The sequence below is a fragment of the Humulus lupulus genome, chromosome 1, assembly GCF_963169125.1.
Source record: "Humulus lupulus chromosome 1, drHumLupu1.1, whole genome shotgun sequence".
NCBI lineage: Eukaryota > Viridiplantae > Streptophyta > Magnoliopsida > Rosales > Cannabaceae > Humulus > Humulus lupulus.
The window spans coordinates 282,423,618-282,446,235 of NC_084793.1; the positions used below are offsets into that span (position 1 = coordinate 282,423,618).

At 32.0% G+C, this 22,618-nt stretch overlaps 1 protein-coding gene across 1 annotated transcript; it reads left to right on the top strand.

The window, feature by feature from the left end:
- Window positions 1–17,232: 17,232 nt before the first annotated feature.
- LOC133778166 (replication protein A 70 kDa DNA-binding subunit D-like) lies at window positions 17,233–21,274 on the top strand. The gene is made up of 9 exons (XM_062218031.1): window positions 17,233–17,397; window positions 19,348–19,627; window positions 19,726–19,822; window positions 19,980–20,035; window positions 20,114–20,192; window positions 20,284–20,410; window positions 20,593–20,657; window positions 20,900–21,020; window positions 21,116–21,274. The coding sequence occupies exons 1-9, from the start codon at window positions 17,233–17,235 to the stop codon at window positions 21,272–21,274; spliced, it is 1,149 nt and encodes a 382-aa protein (XP_062074015.1).
- The last annotated feature ends 1,344 nt before the right edge of the window (window positions 21,275–22,618 follow it).

Genomic DNA, 22,618 nt, shown 5'->3' on the forward strand with positions numbered 1-22,618 from the left:
GTTTTTACATAATAACCGAAGTAGAAAGTGGGCTACGCCTCCTTACTAAAAACCAAAGTAAAAAATACACTTTCCACTTCGGTTTTTACCTAAAAATCAAAGTAGAAAGCCCCCCCCCCCCCCCCCGGCCCCTTTTTTTTTAATAATTATTTCTGATTATTTTTAAATGGCCAAATTCTATTTATATATATTTTGGCCTAATTTTTTTTAAATAGTCTAATTTTATATACATATATTTTTTTTTCCTAATTTTTTTTAATCGATCTAATTATATGAATTTATAGTTATATATATTTTTACAATTGGAATTGGTTATGAATTTTTTTAAATGAAAATATGATAACTTTCATTAATTAGAAATGTCATACATAAGCATATAAAACACGAGTACTTAAGTAAGATAACTAGCCTTAACATTAATACATTTACATAAAACTAAACTTAGAACTAAACGAATTCATAAACAAAATAGGCTTACTGATAAATGTATGTCATCAATCGACCTAACCATTCGTGTTGGATTGGCAATAGGTATGCAATCTCATAATATTGCTTCTTCCCATCAAACTGTAAAATTAATAAATATAAATTAAGTAATAACAACATTTATTATTTTATAAATTATATCGATACCAAAATAAGTTATAAAAAATGAACTTACTTTTTCTTTTAAGGTTTCTATTGCATTTGATGCACGTACAAGATCTCTAATGTACTTCAACACATAAAAACCACATTCATGACTTTGTGGTTGTCTTAGACATGAAACATTGAATATCTTTGTAGCATTGTCGATTAATTCATTGATTGGAAGAAGCCTTATAATATGCACTATTTAAAAAGAAAAATAACAAAAGTTATTAAAATATAGTAACATGTAATATTTGTTGCGTATTAAGAAATATTTTTAAAATTTTAAAACTTACCTCATTATCATTGAATCAATTTCTTCAGGACGTTTGTGTGCTTTCAGTGGATCCAAGAACACGATTTTTCCTTTTGGCATAGCAATGACCAACATCCAATGTTCTCTAAAATAATAAGCGTGTTAAATAAAATAATTAAATTTTTAATATATGAATAATCAAATAAGAAAAGTTTATAGTATTTCTTACCGTATGTTCCAAGGTATAAAGTATAGTTGACCAACTCTATTCATGGTCATCAACCAATTTTCCAAGTCAATGGTTGATCATTCTACATCGTTAACATTATTAATGCTAAGATGCTCAGTGTCAAAAAAACTTGTAAAAGACATGCAGATTTGGAAATAGGGACTCCCAAATGCATCTGCAAAATTTTCGTAAGTGTTAAATATTTTTGAAAAATTTCGGCAGAGTTTCCTCTATAAATAGGACTATCCAAACCTGTAAACATTCAATTTACTATGAAAATTTGCAACAGATCACAGAGCATTACTCATAACCATTCTAAATTTCATATCATTCCAAGGAATTAGTTGAAGGGATACCTTAGTCTGAATATCATTGCTGAGCCTCCAATCATATGCAAAGTAGCTACTAGTTCTACATCCTTTGAAATTATAAAGATTGACTCACGATTCATGAATGATGGGTCCGGTGGAATTGAGACTACTGTGTTTATTCCCTTAACTCTGCAAAATTCTCTCACCATAAACTGAAGGCTAACATGGATGCGATTCATGATGTGATCGGGAAATGGTTGGCCTTCTATCAGAGTGTTTTCTGGATTGACATGAGATCCAGCTGATGATAGAAGTGGGCTAGTCAGAGAATTACGGTTCGTCTTATCCTTGGATGAGCTTGTTGACATAGGAGGTTTCTTTTTTAGAGGACCCTATGCAACATCAAGTAAAAATAATATTAAAATAATGGACCAACAAATATTTTAATAGGTAACAAAATAAAGAATTATTTTATACTTGATCAATCATAATTAATTCTTTTGGCCAATGAATGAATACGTTATAGGTATCTCAAACATAGCGTATCTTCCCAACAGAACATGGGATTTCAGCATCCTCTTGTAACATTTTGGTGACTCGCACCCTCGCGTATTCGTCTATCAGTTGAACACCATGAATAGTCAGTGGACCCACCCCATCAATGATAACACCCTCTGCCACCACATTATGAATATTATCTGAACAAAGTAACACATTAGTTGTAAATTGTGGAGGCACGTCATCTTGCATGTACGGTGTGTGATATTCTTCATCATTTTGCTCGTCATCGTTGTCGTGTTCATCCATATCATCTATCCAACCTACTTGTTTAGCTCTTTCCTCCTCTAAAGCTTTAAGTTCTGCTCTGAGCCTCGCAATTTCTGCATCTTTCTTACTAACAACATCAGCCATTTCTTTTGCTATTTTTGATTTTCTTCCAAAGACGGACGAAATATTCGCAAATGACCTACAATAATCAACCCAATTATTTAAAAACTAAAATATTGTAGAATGAAGTTAAATGCAACAAATAAAAAATAATATCATACCCAAGTGCTCTAACACGGCCTGGGTGCTCAGGTGTCCCTGTTAATATGTCATTCCGCCTGATTTCTCCACTACTAACTTTTTCTTTCAGCTCATTTTGTCAGACACACCAGTGATCGCTTATATTAGTAACTTATAAGAACTTTATCATTCCTACATTACTGTAAAATACTTGCTTGAAACCACTTACAATTCTTGGTTCAATTTGTTTGTCCAAATCTGTGACAAGAACCTTCTTCTTTTCTCGTGCTCTTATCCAAACTTGGTACCGTTGTACATCTGCCACACCTAGTTCATTTTTCTACAACATACAACAATTAATTAAAGTTGGTGAGTGCAATATTCTTCAAAACAGGTTGACAGTTGTAAAATAGTGATGTGAATTACTTACCAAGTCCTCTCTAACATTGGCAAGCCCTCTACGAGATGTACGATGCCTCGAAGTATATTTGAGAGCTCTCTCACGTTGTGCTTCCTGCAAAGCCTACATAAAATAAGTAATGGTAAGTTTTTAAGCAATTATTAATACTTACAAAACTAATAAATCATATACATAATAGATATACGTAATAGTACCATAAACTCATGAGATAAAAGGTGGCTAACAAAGGTCCTCCAATCTTCTAGGTCAAGTTCTGGATATTTCTTCGGAAGGAATTTGAGTTCATCTATCATACCCTCTTTTGCCAAAGGGTAGATGTAGTCACTAGTGATGCTGGTCTTAAAATCTCTCATCATTCTTCCCGCACATTTAATTAATTCTGGTTTCCAATTTTCTGGAATGTTAAAGCCACCCTGAAATAGAAAGAAAATGATTAATGAAATGCAAAGTAATTCATGAAAATGATCAATATATTAAAATAATTAAAATATTTTCTTACATATACATCCTCCCATATTCTATTCTTCAATTCTCGTGGAACTTGTCTCCAATCCTTATAATTGAGAGAGACTGTTCTCCTAGTTTTAATTCCAAGGTATGATTGCATCACGCCATATACTTTCCCTATAGGTTGACCCTTATCATTAAACGTAATATTTCTTTTTATTCCCTTAGCTTTTTGATTATTTATATTGTTCTTCTTTGTTGGGCCTCGCCTATTTGGTGTGTTCTCCTCTTCAGAATTTGTCATCTGCACATAAACAAGAATTAACGTTACAATTATGACATAAATAAATACATATTTAACATAAAATGAATACATTACTCACTTGACACATTTTCTTTTCCTTTTTCTTTTCTTAGTTGATTCACAATCTACCCATATTCCGTCTCTAATATCATTTCTAATGTATTCCCCATCATCATCATCTTCATTGAAATCATGGATTTGCTCAACTTGCTCATGTATTGGTTGTCCAACAATAAAATTATCATGGAACAAATCACCATTTTCTTCTTCATTTTCATCTTCTATAAATTACCTCTCCGGGGTTCGTAAAACAACTGACCATTTATCATCAGCAGGATCAGTTATGTAAAACACTTGTTTTTCTTTGGTAGCCATGATGAAATGATCATTCTTGTGACCTTTCTTACTTAAATCAACCAAAGTCAATCCAAGTTCATCAATTCTAACCCCAACATTTTTGTCCACCCAAGAACACTTGAGAAGGGGAATTTGAAATAAGGAATAATCAAGCTCCCATATTTCTTCAACAACCCCATAATATGTCATAGTACCAGCTACTGGATTATTGTCTTTTGCACTAGCGAAATGCATTGCTTCTGCAATAATGCTTACTCCACTATTTTTAACCATTCGAGCATCATCTCTTGACTTTGTGTGAAATCTTTTTCCTCCAACAATGTAAGCATGGTGCTTTATTGCATGAACACTTGCTCCAAATGATATGCGTTTTAACTCTGTCGACACTCCATGGTTTTCTTCTCCCAACCCTGCTAGAATAGTATTTTTCAACCATCGACTAAATGTTTTATGATGCTCATCTATAATCCATTTCTGTTTATTTTTAACCTTGTTTGAAATCATTGATTGTAATAACAAAATATTAATAATTTTAATTATAAAATTCGGAATAATATAAAAAAAATAAAAAAAAACATAGAAAAATAAAAAATTATCATCAAAACAATGTTTTAGTAATCCATACCTGTTTTGAAGCTCAAAAACACCTTGCAATGACAAAAATCCGGTCAAAATCTGACAAGAAACACCAAGAAACCATGAGAAATAATATCCACGACCAAATGTATTTTTTTTCTCTAAAAAAATATATATATTTTGGGGCTATATTTCGGTTTATAATCAAGGAAAGTGGTAAGAAATAATGAAAAAACATAAAAAAGGGTTTGAAAAATGAAAATGGTGTTGGCTCACAGTTGTTAATGGAGGTTTTGGGGTTTTTTCTACAGAGGAGAGAGAGAGAGGGTATATGGGAATGTGAACGTTCGGGAGGGGGAAGAGGGTTATATTAACCCTTCTACTTTGGTTGTTAGGTAAAAACAAGTAGAAGGGTTAATATGTGGCTGGGTGGTGCACCTTCTACTTCAGTTTTTAGGTAAAAAGCAAAGTGGAAAACTTTCTACTTCGGTTTTTACCTAAAAACTGAAGTAAAAGGTGCACAAGGGACGTGTTTGGCTTGGCCCTTTTTTCACATCTTTATTCTCTCTAAACAGAAGTCACGAGCCTGTCCAACCAAACATGGCCCTCTTTCAATTGAATTTTTAACTTCGCTTTTTTAAAAAAGCGAAGTAGTATGTAATTTTTTTTTGAAGCGTCAAATTCAAAAGCGAAGTAAAAGAGTTTAAAAAGGCTTTTACTTCATTTTTTTTGTCTGCTTAGTATAAAAACTGAAGTAAAAGCCTATATTTCTAGTAGTGAATAATAAAAAGTCACCCCTAATAATATAATATTAGCGGCGACAAATGTCACCCCTAGTACTTTTACATAATTAAAAAATTAAAAAAATTATTAAAATAAAAAATATAAATAATATTTTTTAACTTATAATATCAAAATTAAATATGCATTATTAACGTTGTTTTTCACCAACAATGTATTAAGAAATTAAATGGGTAGATTAGTGCTAGATTATAAACCACAATGAAATAGTAAGCATTCACTCAAAAGCACATAACTTTTACGTGGTTCAGTGGTTAAAATTCACCTAGTCCATGAGTCAATATTATTATTGTTTCTCTCTCTATTTCTGCAGAGTTTTGGTAATGCAAAAGTCTCCCTTTTCCTGTCCAATATTCCTAGTATTTATAGGGGAATTCCATGGATAGGTTTGGGTAACTGTGTAAATAAATCGCGTAATTAAACGAGGTATATAATTCAGGCTTATTAGGATTTTTTTCCCCCGAACTATTACCACTACCAAATCGTACCCCCTGAATTTTTTGATTTGTTAAAAATTCCCCCTGAACTATTCACGTTACTGAAATGTGGGACTTCCATCCAATTTTTCTAACAAAATGGTGATATGTCGACACTGGAGTGCTGATGTGGATTGCCACGTGTATAATTTAAAAAATAGATAGGATTTTACCCCCCCCCCCCAAACTTTTACCGTTACCAAATTATGTCCCTCGAATTCTAAAATTTAAAATTTAAACAATATTTTGAATAATAAAAAGAAAATATAAAAGGCATTAAACTAAAAATTTATTTAAATTAAATTAAATCATACAAAATAAAAACTTAAGGCGACATAGGCGACACCAAAGCTGAATGTCGCCAGGGACCCACATGAGCCCAGTTTGTCGACAATGTCGCTACCCAACCAACTTTGAACTCATTCTGATGCATGCCTAACTCCCAAGCCAATTTTTTATCACCATCAATTTTTTAAAAAAATTTAATAGTTTTTTTTCCTTTTTTTTAATATTCAAAAGATTATTTAATTTTAAATTTTTAAAATTCAGGGAGCACAATTTGGTAATGGTATTAGTTCAGGGGCCAAAAATCATATTTATTCTTTATAGTATAAACTAGGCATTGACATGGCAATACCACATCAGCCACCAAACTGCCACATCACCATTCCGTTAACAAAATTGGACGAAAGTCCCACATTTCAGTAATGTGAATAATTCAGGGAGAATTTTTAAGAAGTTGAAAAATTCAGGGGGCACGATTTGGATTGGTAATAGTTCGGGGGGAAATCCTAATAAGCCTATAATTAATACAAATTGTTCCCATTTTCATTGGGATGTGATTTAATAACATCATAAATATACTCCTGCTATCTCGGTTAATAAATGACAGACATATGATACAGCTTCGACATTAATGAACGTATAAAGAATCTCTGAATCTCCTGTGATCCTTTAGTATGCGTTATGTCTAGGTTCTCACGAGTTTAATATCTCACCCGAGCTCGTGTTTAACAACTACCTGACTCCGAGCTCGTAGTAACTTTAGAGCGCCCAAAGTAATATCTAACCATCATGAGTATCGAACTCGATTGTTACCTTAAGTGTAGGTTAGATGATAACTTGTATACTGTGTACGAACTGGATTAGATCTTGAGCTACTCACATCATTAATAGCCAGATATTCTACTTGGCTCTTTTTAGAATATTTATCTGCCAGCTGTATCTGAGCTGAGTAATTGAACTCGTGCTAATTTTAGGGTACAACATTCCCCCCCCCCCCCCCCAAGCTCATGCTCGTGCTTGTTTTCGTCACCTTCTGACATGCACAGTAGGGCTTTTAGACTTCTGCCATATAAAATTGTGTCTGCCCACTACTCAAGTACTGGACACGTGGCTTCCTACAATTGGCGTCAGTTCAGGTTTCGAGGATTGAAACAACTATACTGTCAACTTTTTTCCGCCATATGGGTCATTTAATCTTGGCCCTTGGATCTCGAACTAATCCAATCGAATGGCCCAGATTAATTTCTGTAGTTTACGTATAAATAGGGTGATCAGTCCTAACACTTCACTACCTTTGTATTAAAAAAATTTCCCTTTTCAAATGCCCAAGCTTTCCTTTCTTCTCTAGAATCCCCAAAAACCTTCATCGCCTCTCAGACCTTCAAAAGCTTTCAAGGAGCTTCCTGTGGACATATCGACATCTTCTCTGAACGAACATATATTTTGTAAGTATTTCATCACCTGGTTTGAAAAAAAAAATTTATTCTTTATTTTCTAGTGAGTTTTTTACTTTGAAAAATGCTCATTGTTCAGTATAGTTTAGGCTATATCTGAGTGCAAATAAGAAATAGGATTCGATTTAGGCTACATGAATGAAACCAAACTTGTTTAGAAATAAGACTCATAAATTTGGGCAATTTTATGGGTTATTCTGGGAAAACCCTAATGGAAAATCGGTTCGAATACATGTTTGGGGTGTAGAAACCAAAGGGGTTTTAGGTTTTATCCTAGGTAGCTTAGAGGTTATGATTCCTTAGGTGGTTTTGCATTAAACCACTTTCAAAAGTAAAAGTAGTGGGTCTGACGGTTCTGCCACATGGATCTCGAAGTATCTGGAGATTTTAAGAAATCAAGGCGCGTGGCCTAAGATACCACGTGGGACCACGCGTTGAGGCTAGGGCAAAGTTTAGCTCGCATAAACTTTCAAATTTCGAAAGTAAGCCAATTAAACCTTTTCTTCCGTACCTCTACAACCATATAGACCATCTTAGGTCGCCTACTAATTAGGTCGCTTTGTCTTCAGGCGATCTGAATCATGGCACCTCCCAAGAAGAAACTTGGGAGCTCATCTGCCCAAGACAAAAATAAAGACAAGCAGATTGCCTCTGACTCTCTCATCCCTCACTTTGGTCCTGTGGTGGAGAGAGAGGTTGTTGTTGAACCTAACGCGTTTTTCGAGGCTGAGCACATAGTGCCACGGATAACGACTCAGGGGAAGGTGAACAAGATCCTGCTGAGTCACAATATCGAGATGGGAGCTGATGGTCTCATTGTCTGACTTGCATTGGCAGGAGAACGGAGTTGCACTCCCTTCCAAGACGGCTACGGTGCTTGGAGTGATGAGCACCTGAAGGTCGGTACCTTCCTCCCATTGGTCCAATATTTCGTAGATTTTTTGAACTATGTTAATTATTCGCTAGTGAATTAATGGTACTTAAGGAACAAGACGTAATTAGAAGGGTAAAACGGTAATTTTGACTAGCTCTAATTAACGAACCAATAAATGGAGGACAAAACTACATTTATTGATTATATCAATGGACTACAAGAGAAAACTCTGTAAATATAATTATATAAATACTTAGAGTGTAATTCCATATTTATAGTTGAGTAATCATTGAATTAATAAATAAGATGATTGAATTAAGGAGTTTTATTAATAATCTGGTTTATTGGAGCTTTGTATTATAGGTCCATAGTTTCCAGGTCGCCATTATCCTATACTGTCATGGGTAAGGATGTCACAAGGAAGATTTATAGAGAGAAGAACTAAATTTCAAAGGAATTAATTTTCCGGGGCAAAAAAATAATTATGTGATAATTATGTACAATTGATTATTTATTTAACTATATAGTTTATATTTTGAAAAACTTTATGTTAAAATAAATATTAATCGTATTTTGATTAATATTTGGGAGAGTTTAATTATTATCTTATTATAAGATATTTATAATAATATATTTATTTATTTATTTAAAACTGATATATTTAAGATAAGGTTAATTTTGAATTAATTGATATTTATTTTGGGATAAATATATTATCTTAAATATTAATTAAACAAACAAATGAGAAAATCATGGATAACCTCACATGTGGCTCACCCCACTCAATGTGCCACAAAGAGTGGGGCATGTGGGAATATCCTATCCTAGGATTTTAATTTTGAATTTCAAATTAATTTGTTTATTTAATTAATTTAATTATTCTTTTTAAATATGATTTAAATTAAATCATTAAAATAGATTATAACTGATCAATTTTATTTAAATAAAATAAATATTAATTAAATTAGTTAATTATCTGTATAAACCTAAAAGAAGTGATATTTTTTAGTTGTCATCAGACCCTCTCTAAGAAAAGAATCGATAGAATTTTCTAAACCTGAAATTCTAGAAATTTATATAGTCTCTCACTTCTAAAATCTCTCTAGATCTCATGTGCTGAGTATATCTAAATGACATAAAATCCACATGTAAATCCTACATGCCCACACACATCTTTATGTGTTAGAGAATCGGTTTGGAAGGCTAAGGTGTGAGCTTTCATAAGGATAGGAAGATTGTTGATTTTACGAAAAGATTTAATGACACTTAATAGGCTACGAGGGGTAATCTCTATTCATTGTGTGTATTATTTAATATATCTATATATATATATAATGACAGCTACGTGCTGGCACTCAATTAGTAGTGTTGGCGCTCAATTAGTAGCGCTGGCACGTCACTCGACTCCTCGGCTGACTCGTACTAATCTTCATGACTTTTTCATTATTTAATACCAACATTATTTACGTTCACTACTATCAAGGCAAGATTATTATTATTATTATTATTATTATTATTATTTAGTTAATTTATAATGCATTCTTTTGGAGTAGGGAGGAGGTCATATAGCTCCACTAGTCAAACCCAAAGAATGCTTTGCCATGTTCAAGAGGTGGATTTGTCAAAAATATTTTTAATTTCTGATAGTGGGGATGGGCCTGTATTCACTCGGTCTCTCTCTATATATATTTATACTATTAGTACAAGAGCGCATAAGCAGCTCTTGGTTCATCTTTTTTTCCATTTTCACCCCTTAATTATTTTATATATTACTTTTGTTGTTTAATCAAAAAAATATGTAATTCTTCATTTAAATAAGGTTATTTAGGTAGTTTGAGCGTTTTTTTTTTGGACTTGTCTAATTTTTTTTTTTGAAAGTGTTTTGTCCATCCTTGTTTCAGTACATCATCACCCATTCTCCTGTCAGGATCTCAAAAAAAAAAAAGCAGCTCTTTGTTCATTTTTTCTTCCCACTTTTACCTGTGTACAATCTTATATTTACTTTCTTTCATATAACGAAATTGCATACTTTTTTTAATTACGTATGTCTATTTAAGTAACTTTACTCTTTTTTTGTTTTGGAGTGTTGTGAATTTTTTACCTTTTTACAAACTTTTCCTCAGCTCATATTCTTTCTCTCTCCTCACGTTACCCATCCAGACATTTTGTTTACACCATTTTTCCCTTTTATTTCTCTCTCTCTCTAGCTTTGTGCAGTAGTACAGATCAGGTTGCAAAGATCGTATTCTGGTTTCTGCTCTTTAAGGAGCTCTCTGATGGTGGTGCTGGATTTCTAGGGTTTTATGTAAGGGGGTTTTGTTTTGTTTTTTATTTTTCTAGAGACTTGAGTGAGAGTTGTACGAGCTTCGATGTTGACTGCCTTGTCTTTGTGGCCGACTCCCAAGGTCTACTACAATTATGAGTGTAAGGAATTGAAACCGGAGTGCTCCAGAAAGGGATGGCGCCTCCGCACCAGAGAGTTAGCTGACCTCTATGATCAATGCGCGTAAGTAGAGTTTTTTTTCGACTATTTTATTTGGCTTGTTGTGTGGTTTTACTTTGTTGTTTTTTTGTTTTTGTTTTCCTCCCTCTTTGCTTGAACTGTGGAAAGTGATTTTGATTTTGGTGCTCTGTTTGAGTTTGAATTTCGGTGAGGTTTAGGGTTTTACTTGTGGGTATTGGGAGTAATTTACTGAATTGAGAGTTGGTTATGGTGTTATTAGCCGGTTTGGTAATGAATATTAGGTCTGGTTAAAATGTTTATTTGGGGAGTTTGGCTTTAAGATACCATTTTCCTTTTTTTACTTCTTGCTTTTGCGTTTCGGGATTTGGGGTGTATCAAGCATGATCACGGGTCTTGAAGAAATTTTCCTTATTTCAATTTAAAAATGTGCATGTGCTTATTCTTGCATCCACATTTTATGCTTCTCTCTAACTATGGATATGTTTATGTTTTCTTTACAACTTGCTTCTCCACCATATAACTTATATGCATATGAGGTGTTTGTAAAAATGTGTATGTTTATTCTTGCATCTGCCTATGTTTATGTTTTCTTCACATCTTTCTTCTATTTTAGATTACTCCATAAGTATTATGTTTACTATTTAACTTCTAAATTTATAAAACCATTTTGGCATAATAACGTCTGCACCATCTTTTTTAGTTCTCAATATATATGTACATATGTTTCTCTCTGACTTTGACTTTGACTCTGCCTATGTTTATGTTTTCTTCACATCTTTCTTCTATTTTAGATTACTCCATAAGTATTATGTTTACTATTTAACTTCTAAATTTATAAAACCATTTTGGCATAATAACCATTTATAAAACCATTTTTAACGTAAAAAAAAAAATTATTTTTTGGAGTATTTTTTTCTTCAGCTTAATTTGTTGCTCCTTATATCTCTTTCTCTTGCCACCTCATCATTTTTATCATTATCTAAAAAAATTTGTGATTCATACGTTGACTACTGTTTCTCTTTCATGTGGTATACTATTCTAGAAGATGAAAAAACAATTTAGTTATCATTTTATAAATTTAAGTCGGTAACTTTTAGGGCGGTGGTAATTGATATTCAATAAATATCTGCACAAAAAATTAACTTGCTGAGCTAGGAGAACACTGAAGCTCCATACAAACACAAATCAAAAGGTTTTCTATTTTATTTCATGATCCCAAATTTAGCAAATAATTTAGCGTTAGTTCCTGTGCATGTAAAATGCTTGCAGAAATGTGTATGTATTCCTCCCTCATCCCATCTCTTTGTGTTTCTCTCTCTATGTTGAGTTTTATTTGTATCTTGCTTTTATGTTAGACTACTCCATCAGTACTAAATATGTTTACAATCCAACTTTTACATTTATATACTAATTAATTTATAAAATTATTTTCCTTTGAAAAATTCCTATAATCATGATCTTTATATATATATATATATATAAGTTGGCATCAAAACAAATTTGGAATTTGGAATTTATGTATATATTTGTATAGAGTTTTTGGCTGTTTTATTTGGCTTGTTGTGTGGTTTTACTTTGTTTTTTTTTTGTTTGTTTTCCTCCCTCTTTGCTTGAACTGTGGAAAGTGATTTTGATTTTGGTGCTCTGTTTGAGTTTGAATTTCGGTGAGGTTTAGGGTTTCACTTGTGGGTATTGGGAGTAATTTACTGAATTGAGAGTTGGTTATAGTGTTATTAGTCGGTTTGGTAATGAAGATTAGGTCTGATTAAAATGTTTATTTGGGGAGTTTGGCTTTAAGATACCATTTTTCTTTTTTTACTTCTTGCTTTTGCGTTTCGGGATTTGGGGTGTATCAAGCATGATCACGGGTCTTGAAGAAATTTTCCTTATTTCAATTTGTGCGATCCTTTTTTCGAATTAAAAGAGCTATGGAAATTCACTGTGATGGGTATTCTTCTTTGACGTTGTTTTCTACCTTCTGAAATCCAGTGCTCCAGTGAATGTGGAGAAGTATTGATGTGACATTTGGCTTGTGATTAGTATGGCTTTCACTTGTTTTATAATGATATATAACCTATAATGATATATAACCTTCAACCATTTATCTTACTTCTCGACCATATAACTTCTATGCATATAAGGTGTTTGTAAAAATGTGCCTGTGCTTATTCTTGCATGTGCATTTTATGCTTCTCTCTAACTATGGATATGTTTATGTTTTCTTTTCAACTTGCTTCTCCACCATATAACTTATATGCATATGAGGTGTTTGTAAAAATGTGTATGTTTATTCTTGCATCTGCCTATGTTTATGTTTTCTTCACATCTTTCTTCTATTTTAGATTGCTCCATAAGTATTATGTTTAGATTGTTTAATATTAAAATAATGTTAATTTTTATTCTTTTATTACACCAGCATTAATCCTGAACAACCGGGACATACAACTTTATTTTCTTGCCCAGAAAGGTCTTCAGTAGGTAATGTATTCAATTCTTCTCTTTTTTAACTTAATAAATTATATTGTTAATTTTGGCATATATACTACAAGAAAAAGAATTTTACATGTCCTTAGAAAAATGATGCTATTTTATTGTTGACTTAGTATCCCCAATAACAGTGAAGTTAACAATATTTTAACTATTAGTTTTGGCATCACTAAATCACTGTCCAGTAAATGTGTCAGCAGTCTATTCATGTCTTCCATCAAATTCCAAACAAATAAAATTTAATATCATTTATGCATTGTCGATGCCTTGCTACACCACTTACTTAAATACACCATTAAATGAGCAGGGCCAGTATTTTGTTCAATTTGTAGTTCTTACTTTCACTGGGGCCACTACGAAACAAATGGCTTCTCGTTTGAAAAGAAAAAATTGGTATTCAAATTTATCTCCACAAAAAAAAAAAGATGATATAAAAAAGAGAAGAAGGGAGATATACATTAAAAGGAACAAGGTTGTGATGCCTATGGATGGAGGCATTTGCATCAACTCTACCAACACTTTTGAAATCGGTTAGTCAATATTTTGGTTTTGAAAACATTTCAAAGAACTCTACACTAAAATCTACAAATTCATTTTAGGATCTTCTTCCACCGCCTCGATGACCAACTCTATTGAATGTGGAAGACAACCACATGTTTTGCTCAAGAAGAAATCTGCCACATCTACATTAACAAATATTCCTTTTAGGCAACATTTTTTTACCAATGGAATCACCTTGCATACACTGTCATGCAAAAATATTTCATACTGAAACTAAAGGATTTTGCTGCTCTAATGGTGATATATCATTAGTGTCAAACCTTGTTCCACGTCAACTTCATGCTCTTTTCAAATCTGATTCTGATGAGTCAGCAGAATTTTGAAAATATATTCGAACATATAATAACACTTTTGCATTTACATCCTTCGGTGTTAAATATGATAAAGAGTTATGCAAGAGAAATAAAGGAATATATACATTTTGAATTCAAGGGCAAGTGTATCATTTCATAAATGAATTGTTGCCATCAGATAATCACCCTTCCTATTTGCAACTTTATTTTTACGACACAGAACATGAACTCCAACATCGAATGTGTAATTCATCAAAAATGAAATCGTATATATTGACAAAATTAATTGAGATATTATCATTCAACCCTTACTGTCGCTTCTTTAGAAATCTAAGAGAATTGTCTGATTTAGATAACTGTAAAATCCTCATTCGATTAAACACTCACATAGATCAACGAGTTTACAATGCTCTTTCAATTTCTCAAGTTGCGGCAATGTGGACCGATGACCATTCCTCTGGTGAGCATAAAAATCGAGATATTATTGTTCAAAGCCATTCAGGATATTCACACAATGTTGAATATTATTTCAGCTGTTATGACCCTTTGCAATATCCTTTATTATTTCCCCATGGAGAAAGTGGTTGGCATTGTGGAATTAAATGAGCTTGCAAAAATACTTATACACCATATGCCACCAACACTAAATTATTTGATTTAGACCACATAGAACTTCCTATAGAACTTCTCCAGAAAAAAGCACAAGATACATAAAAGATATGAATTAGTTATATTTTAAATGATATCTCCAATATAATACTTTCTCTTTGTCTTTCAGTATGTACAACTAACGTTTCTTGTCGAGAATATTATTGCTACAAGTTACAAATTAGGCCATCGGAGGAATCAATTTTATTGCAAGCAGGAAGGTTGCTACAACAATATGTTGTTAATATGTATGTTAAGCTGGAGACATCTAGACTAGATTATTTCCGTCATAAGCAAAAAGAGATTCGAGCTGAATTATATCAAGGAATCATTGATAGTATTGAGGATGGTTAAAATCGAGGATGTAAAGTTGGTCATAGGATTATTCTACCTTCATCGTTTATTGGAGGACCTAGAGACATGAGAAAAAGATATATGGATGCAATGACATTAGTTCAATGATTTGGAAAACCAGATATATTTCTCACAATGACATGTAATCCTAATTGGTATGAAATCAAGCAAGAATTAGGCTCTAATGATGAGGTTCAAAATAGACCAGACTTAGTTGTTCGTATATTTAGGGCGAAGTTAGAGGAGTTAAAAAAGGATTTATTTATTAGAAATTTTTTTGGAGAAGTAGCAGCATACGTCTATGTTATTGAATTCCAGAAAAGAGGACTTCCGCATGCACATTTATTGATCATTTTAAAACCCAACTCAAAAATTTATGGACCTGAAAATTTCGATAAAATTGTGTCAGCAGAAATACCACATGAAACCCATAACTCTTATTTATATACAATGGTAGTTAAACATATGATACATGGTCCTTGTGGTTCTTTAAACCCAAAGAATGCTTGCATGAAGAAAGAAGGAATCTGTAGAAATCACTATCCTAAATCTTTCTGCTCCATCACAACACAAGCACAAAATGCATATCCTAGATATAAACGATGTGATGATGGTAAACACATTCAAGTAAGAGGCACTACTTTAGATAATCGTTGGGTTGTTCCATACAATCCATTTTTACTTGCAAAATTTGACTGCCATATGAATGTAGAAATATGTTCTACTATAAAAGCTGTGAAATACTTGTATAAGTATATTTACAAGGGACACGATCGTGTGGCTTTCAATATTACATCTTCAAATGATGAGAATATGATTAATGAAATTGATAATTTCCAATCAGCAAGATGGATTTCGGCTCCATAAGTTATGTGGAGAATATATGGTTTCACATTAAATGAAAGTTACCCAGCTGTTTATTCACTTCAATTACATCTCGAAGATAAACAACTCGTTACATTTAACACATCAACAAAACTTTCGCATATAGTACAATCTGTTGTGTTCCCACGATCTATGCTAACTGAATTCTTCAGAATGAACAGCTACAATGAAGCCGCACGAACACTTTTGTATAAAGAGTTCCTTGAAAAAAAAAATTTGGAATCAACAACAAAAAATTTGGACACCACGAAAGAAAGGAGTTGTCATTGGAAGAGTAGTGTCTGCATATCCAACTGAAGGTGAACGATATTATTTAAGATTATTGTTAAATCATATAAGAGGAGCAAATTCTTTTGATGATCTTAAAACTTTCAACAACATTTCGCGAGTCAGCTATGTTACATGGATTATTGGAGTCGGATAATGCCATAGAACAATGCTTAGAAGAAGCCAGTCTTTACCAAATGCCTTGTACTCTACGACGATTGTTTGCTACTATTTTAATTTATTGCAGACCTACTAATCCTAAAAAGTTATGGGAACTATTTGAAAAACCAATGTCGGAAGATTACTCTACATCACATTCACCTTTATCTCATATAAGGTCACAAGTACTCCACCATATTCATTCAGTGCTTCAAACAATGGGAAGTGATATCAATGATTATCATTTGGTCGATTATACAGTCACATCCAATGAAGAAGATATGAAACTAAAATAAATACGCGAAGAATTAAATATATTAATATCTAAAGAGGATTTATTATTACCAGAAACTTTGAATGTCAAACAAAGAGAGGCATATGATATAATTGTTCAAAACCTATTTGTTGAAGAATCTGCTACCTTTTCATAAATGGACCTGGGGGAACAGGGAAAAATTATTTATATAGAGCTATTCTTGCTACAGTGAGATCGTGAGGCATGATTGCTCTGGCGACAACATACTCTGGAGTGGCTGCAATTTTATTACCTGGTGGTCGCACTGCACACTCAAGATTTAAAATTCCTCTCACTTGCGAAAAGGATACTATATGCACAGTTAGCAAATAATCTGGATTAGCCAAATTACTACAACGCGTAAAATTGATAATATGGGATGAAGCTCCAATGTCTCATCATCAATCAATAGAAGCTTTGGACTTAATGTTAAAAGATATAAATGATTCTGCTCAACCATTTGGTGGTAAAGTTGTTGTGATTGGTGGAGATTTCCGACAAGTATTACCTGTTGTTCAAAAAGCCAGAAGAGAGGAAACTATTGATGCAACTTTAGTGAAATCATATTTATGGCCTTTACTTCACAAAATTCAATTAACAGAAAATATGCGAGCATGATTAGATCCAAAATTGTGTAAGTTTTTACTTCGTGTCGGCAATGGTGAAGAACCAACAAATAATGATGAAAAGATTAAAATTCCTGCATCAATGATTATTCCATATGAAGATGATACTTTATCATTAAAAAATTTAATAAATAATATCTTCCCAAATTTAGATGAATGTGCAAGCAATACACATATGATGATCCATCGAGCAATATTGACACCAAAGAATGAATATGTTGATCATATAAATAATTTATTGATACAACAATTCCCAGGCGACGTAACTACGTACTATAGCTACGATGAAAACATAGACTCTAGTGAACAAAAATTTGAAGAAGATTTTTTACATAGCTACACACCAATTGGGTTTCCCCCTCATCAACTTCTTCTAAAACCAAATTATCCAATCACATTGCTAAGAAATATTAATCCTTCAGAAGGGTTGTGTAATGGAACACAGCTATTGTGTCGCCGTTTCAGCTCAAATTTAGTTGACACGGAGATAGTTAGTGGACAATATTATGGAAAAAGAGTCTTCTTACCAAAAATTCCATTTACACCAATTGAAAATCAACAAAACTTGTTCCCTTTTAAAAGAACTCAATTTCCAATTCGCTTAAGTTTTGCTATGACAATAAATAAAGCTCAAGGTCAAAGTTTAGAGCATGTTGGATTATACCTTCCGGAGCCTGTATTCTGTCATGGTCAACTTTACGTTGCTCTATGCAGAGCAAAAACATCGTATTCAATCAAAATACTCATTCGCCCGAGCATTCATGATATATGTGATTTCAACCTAACAAAAAATATTGTCTATCATGATTTACTGCAATTAAGCAATTCACAATAAAATTCAAATCATGAGCTAATATTATTATTATAATAATAATTATTATTCCACAGTATAATATTATTATATTGATTGATTCTTAATATATGCTTACTATATTTTCCTTCTCTATATTATTCTTAGGAAATATTTTCAATGTCTATGCTTTGAGTAGATCTGGAAGATGGAGAGGCAAGTCAAAAGCATAAAAGAAATATTTCCTCAAAGTAAAAATTGGATCTGCAAGGTATTAGTAGCTGAGAACCATCCTCCCAGAAATCCTCTCCATAATTCCTCCATATTTCAACACCTTCTGCTTGTTGACAAGGAGGTATTTTTCTTTTATTTATAAATTAATCCTTAATTCTATAAATATACAAGTAATGATATATATATATGTCTATTTTAACATATCTTCTATTTATGGTGATTCTTTAATAAAGATACCATAAAGTATATACAAGAAACAAGTATATCATATAGTACATATATATTATAAAAGCTTCAACAACCATTTAGTTATTTTTGCTCTAAGTCACTAAGATTTTTTGGGATAATAACTACAGGGTTATTTTCAATATCACACCTACATTCTGTGTAGTCTATTTAAAGTAATTGTGTTTCAAAGTATTATTTCCATAGTGTCATTTGTCTTTATGACTTTCCTTACTCACATTGAACAACTTTCTACATAATTTTACTAAGATCTGTTAGAATATTTAAGTAGCATGACTTCAGGCTATTTTAAGTAATCAAATAAAGTGCTTCAAGTTTCCAACTGCATTTTAATTCAAGCAAATTTCTTGTAATATATAAACATAAAAAATGGTACATTATTACATAAAACATGCTCCTCACATAATTTAATCAAGCAACCATAAGTCCTCCCCTCAAAGATACTACACTTCTGATAAAAAAACTTCTTTCTGCTTATTGTTTCTTTTTATTCATTACATGTTACACTTCCACTAACAATGTGTATGTTATGTAGATTTGACTATTTTATTTATTATTATGAATCATAATGAATTTAGTGTATAAATTTATTATAATTGAACTTTACAGGGAACAAGGATACAAGCTACAATCTTCGAGGAAAATATACAAAAATATGAAAAGTTAATCATTATGTTTAAGACTTACAACATCTCAAATGCTTTAGTCAATTTTATTCCACAACAACATCGGATAGTTGATAATAAGTATCAGTGGATCATCAACGAGCACACTACTGTTAAGGAAGTTGGAGATGAAGAAATAATAAATACACCACATGAACTTTATAACTTCTCTTTTGTGCCATTCAATGCTTTGGAGCAATATAAAACTCTCACAATGGAAGTTGGTAAAAAAAAATTCATTGATCCTTTAGTCATACTAGATTTATATAAATACTATTAATATTCATATTATAAGATTTGTTTTATTAATATATTTATACAGATATTCTGGCTTTAGTCATCGATATACAACCACAAAAATATATCCCGACATCATGTGGTGTGAGTTGTGTTCGAGAATCGACTCTACTGAATGAAGAGTAAGTAATGCTCCCTAGGTTTCTTGTTTTTCACATTTAATTTTTATATTGGTCAATGCCTTACTTTACAACATATACATACTTATTGTAAATCACAAATACTGCTGACTGTGTGGGATGAACTGTTTGAGAATGAATGTGCTATTATTGCAAGCAGAATTGGAGCAAGACCTGTTCTAGCAGCCAAAAACCTTAAAGTTGTTTCATATATGAGTAAGTTAAAATACAAGTTAATTTCCTACTTCATATTTAAATTACTAAAACTAACACTCTTTCTGTGAATCTTTATAGACACATCACTCAGTACAAAACCTGCAAGTCGCCTCCTAATTGATCCAGAACTACCACAAGCAATTGCACTACGTACCTGGTAACCATCTTCAATAAGAGTCAATTAGTTAAATGATTTCAAAGCCTTGTTATATCCTTGTTAGAATAAGAATAAAACTGCATTAATGCAGGCGTGATGAAAATAACATGTACTTAGAGCACTTTGTTTCTAGAGACCTTCCAGCTTCATCAAACTTGACTATACCTACAAGTGATGCACTTACACCAATCAATACTGTTAAAAATCTTGTAGAACATGTAAATAATACATCTAATATGTTTGTATAACTTCTCACTTCATTACCATATCCAAGATTATATAAATAATTGTGTTTGCCTTGTAGAAAGATAGGTTTTGGATTCAAGGAAAATTTTGCGTGAGGAACTTAAATCAAAATTTTTGGTATATGGCTTGTGATAAATGTCACAAATCTACACAGAAAGAGTTCAACGAACCTGTAGAGAAAGACCACTGCAACAACAAAGATGGCAAAGCAATACCCAGGTATCCACCATTTATGACACTTCTTTTCTTTTAAGAAAAAAATTCACAAGAAATAATGATGCCTTCATGTAGTTTCTTTTTCTCTTCCTCCCGACACAAACTTCAATATGTTAAGAAAATATAATTTTATTTACTAATATTTTCTCAATGCTTCTTATGCATTTTCCCTAAGATTTCATCTAAGATTGCTTCATTCATAAAGTATATAAAAAGCTTATATGATTGGTTGCTTTATGTTATAGGTGTTTTGTTCTGGTTGAATGTGAAGATACTTCTGGAGTGTTGCCTGTAGCAATTTTCGGAGAGAACGCAGAAAAGTTCATTCACTGTAGTGCACTTGAATTAATGAAACACACCACTGAGGTATCTAACATTATGATGCAATAATTATTCTCATATTTATATAATTATTTTCAAAACATACAAAATTTTATCTAATGCTCTTGTTTCATTGTCAGGAAGGAATTGATAACTTGGAAACAATTGCTGATGTTTCCAGTTCTACACAATATACTGCCCAGATCAAGACATATAAATATATACAACACCAGCAAACAAAATACAAGTACACTATCAGACATCTTATGGATATATCTGAGGGGAAAAAAATATTCTGATGTGTAGCTCCAGAAGCTCCAACTATGTATATATTGTTTAAAAGAAGAACCTCTTTAAGCTGCCTTGTTTTTTTATTGTAAATATGCTCCAAAAGTAACTTAGAACTTTTGGAGAGCAGCTCTATATAAAATTTTGGAGACCAACTCTGTATAATAAAGAAGCCTTCAGTTGTTGTTTCAGTACATCTTCTCTCTATATGAATTATTTATGTTCTCTGTATATGTATAGATGTGCGTGCATACACTTTTGAAAATGATTGTTTTAAAATTTTAGATTGTATAGCAAACCAATATTATTATACTTATAAGTGTTATGAGACAAAAGAGAAAAGATATAGTTCATTTCTCTAAAGCTAACATATAAAAAGATATTCTTGATTTTGTTTATATGCATATACATACAAGTTGATTTATAAACTACATAGTCTCACACGTAGTCTTTAATACAAAGCAATTGGACAAAAGAAAAAAGACAATAATCTATAATACAAAGCAGTGATATGGTAAAACTCCTTCAAATGTCCACTTGCCATAGAATATACATTAAAATATCAATTGTTTTGTTGCTTAATTAGTGAGTATGACCAATTTTGGTGGTCATTCTTACAAGTATAGTACTCAAGGTTCTGTAACAGATATTTTCTTCACAAAGCTTCACTATACACTTAACATCATCGCTAGCTGCCCACCTTCATCCAAACTCTTCAGCTTTTACACTTCTCTCCTTTGCCTTATTAGGATAAGTCCAATTGAATGCTTGCAAAATGAAAAGAATTTGGAGTTAATTTCTTGAAAACATGTTATATGACTTTTATATGAGTTAGTTATTTTCCAAATCATTTAAGTTGTTCCACAATAAAATAAAACCTTGTGACAAGTTCTCTTTTTCCAGACTCAAAAACTATTTTTTACTCAAATATAGCAAGACAGAAGTTGACGTGGACAAAGATTCGCTAAAAATTATTGAAATTGTTAATACACTTAGATTTAGAGGAAGAAGTAGTTAAATAGTCAGTAAATAATGTATATTTTGCAAAGCCTGAAAACTCAGCTACAACAAAGGACTTAAAGATAATATAATATTGATAATCAATACAAATAAACAACATTACTTGTTACTCTTCATTTTTTGGAATGTTATTTTTTTCCTTTGCTCTTTAGCAGGCTTCTACCCACTCCATAATTTTTTAGCTCCTTGTATCTCTTTCTCTTGCTACCTCATCATTTTCATCATTATCTAAAATTTCTCTTAAAAGTATAAATTTATAATATATGACCAGCACCTGCCTTGCACGTGCTACACGTTACTAGTATATATATAAATATATATAATTTTGTTTTTTA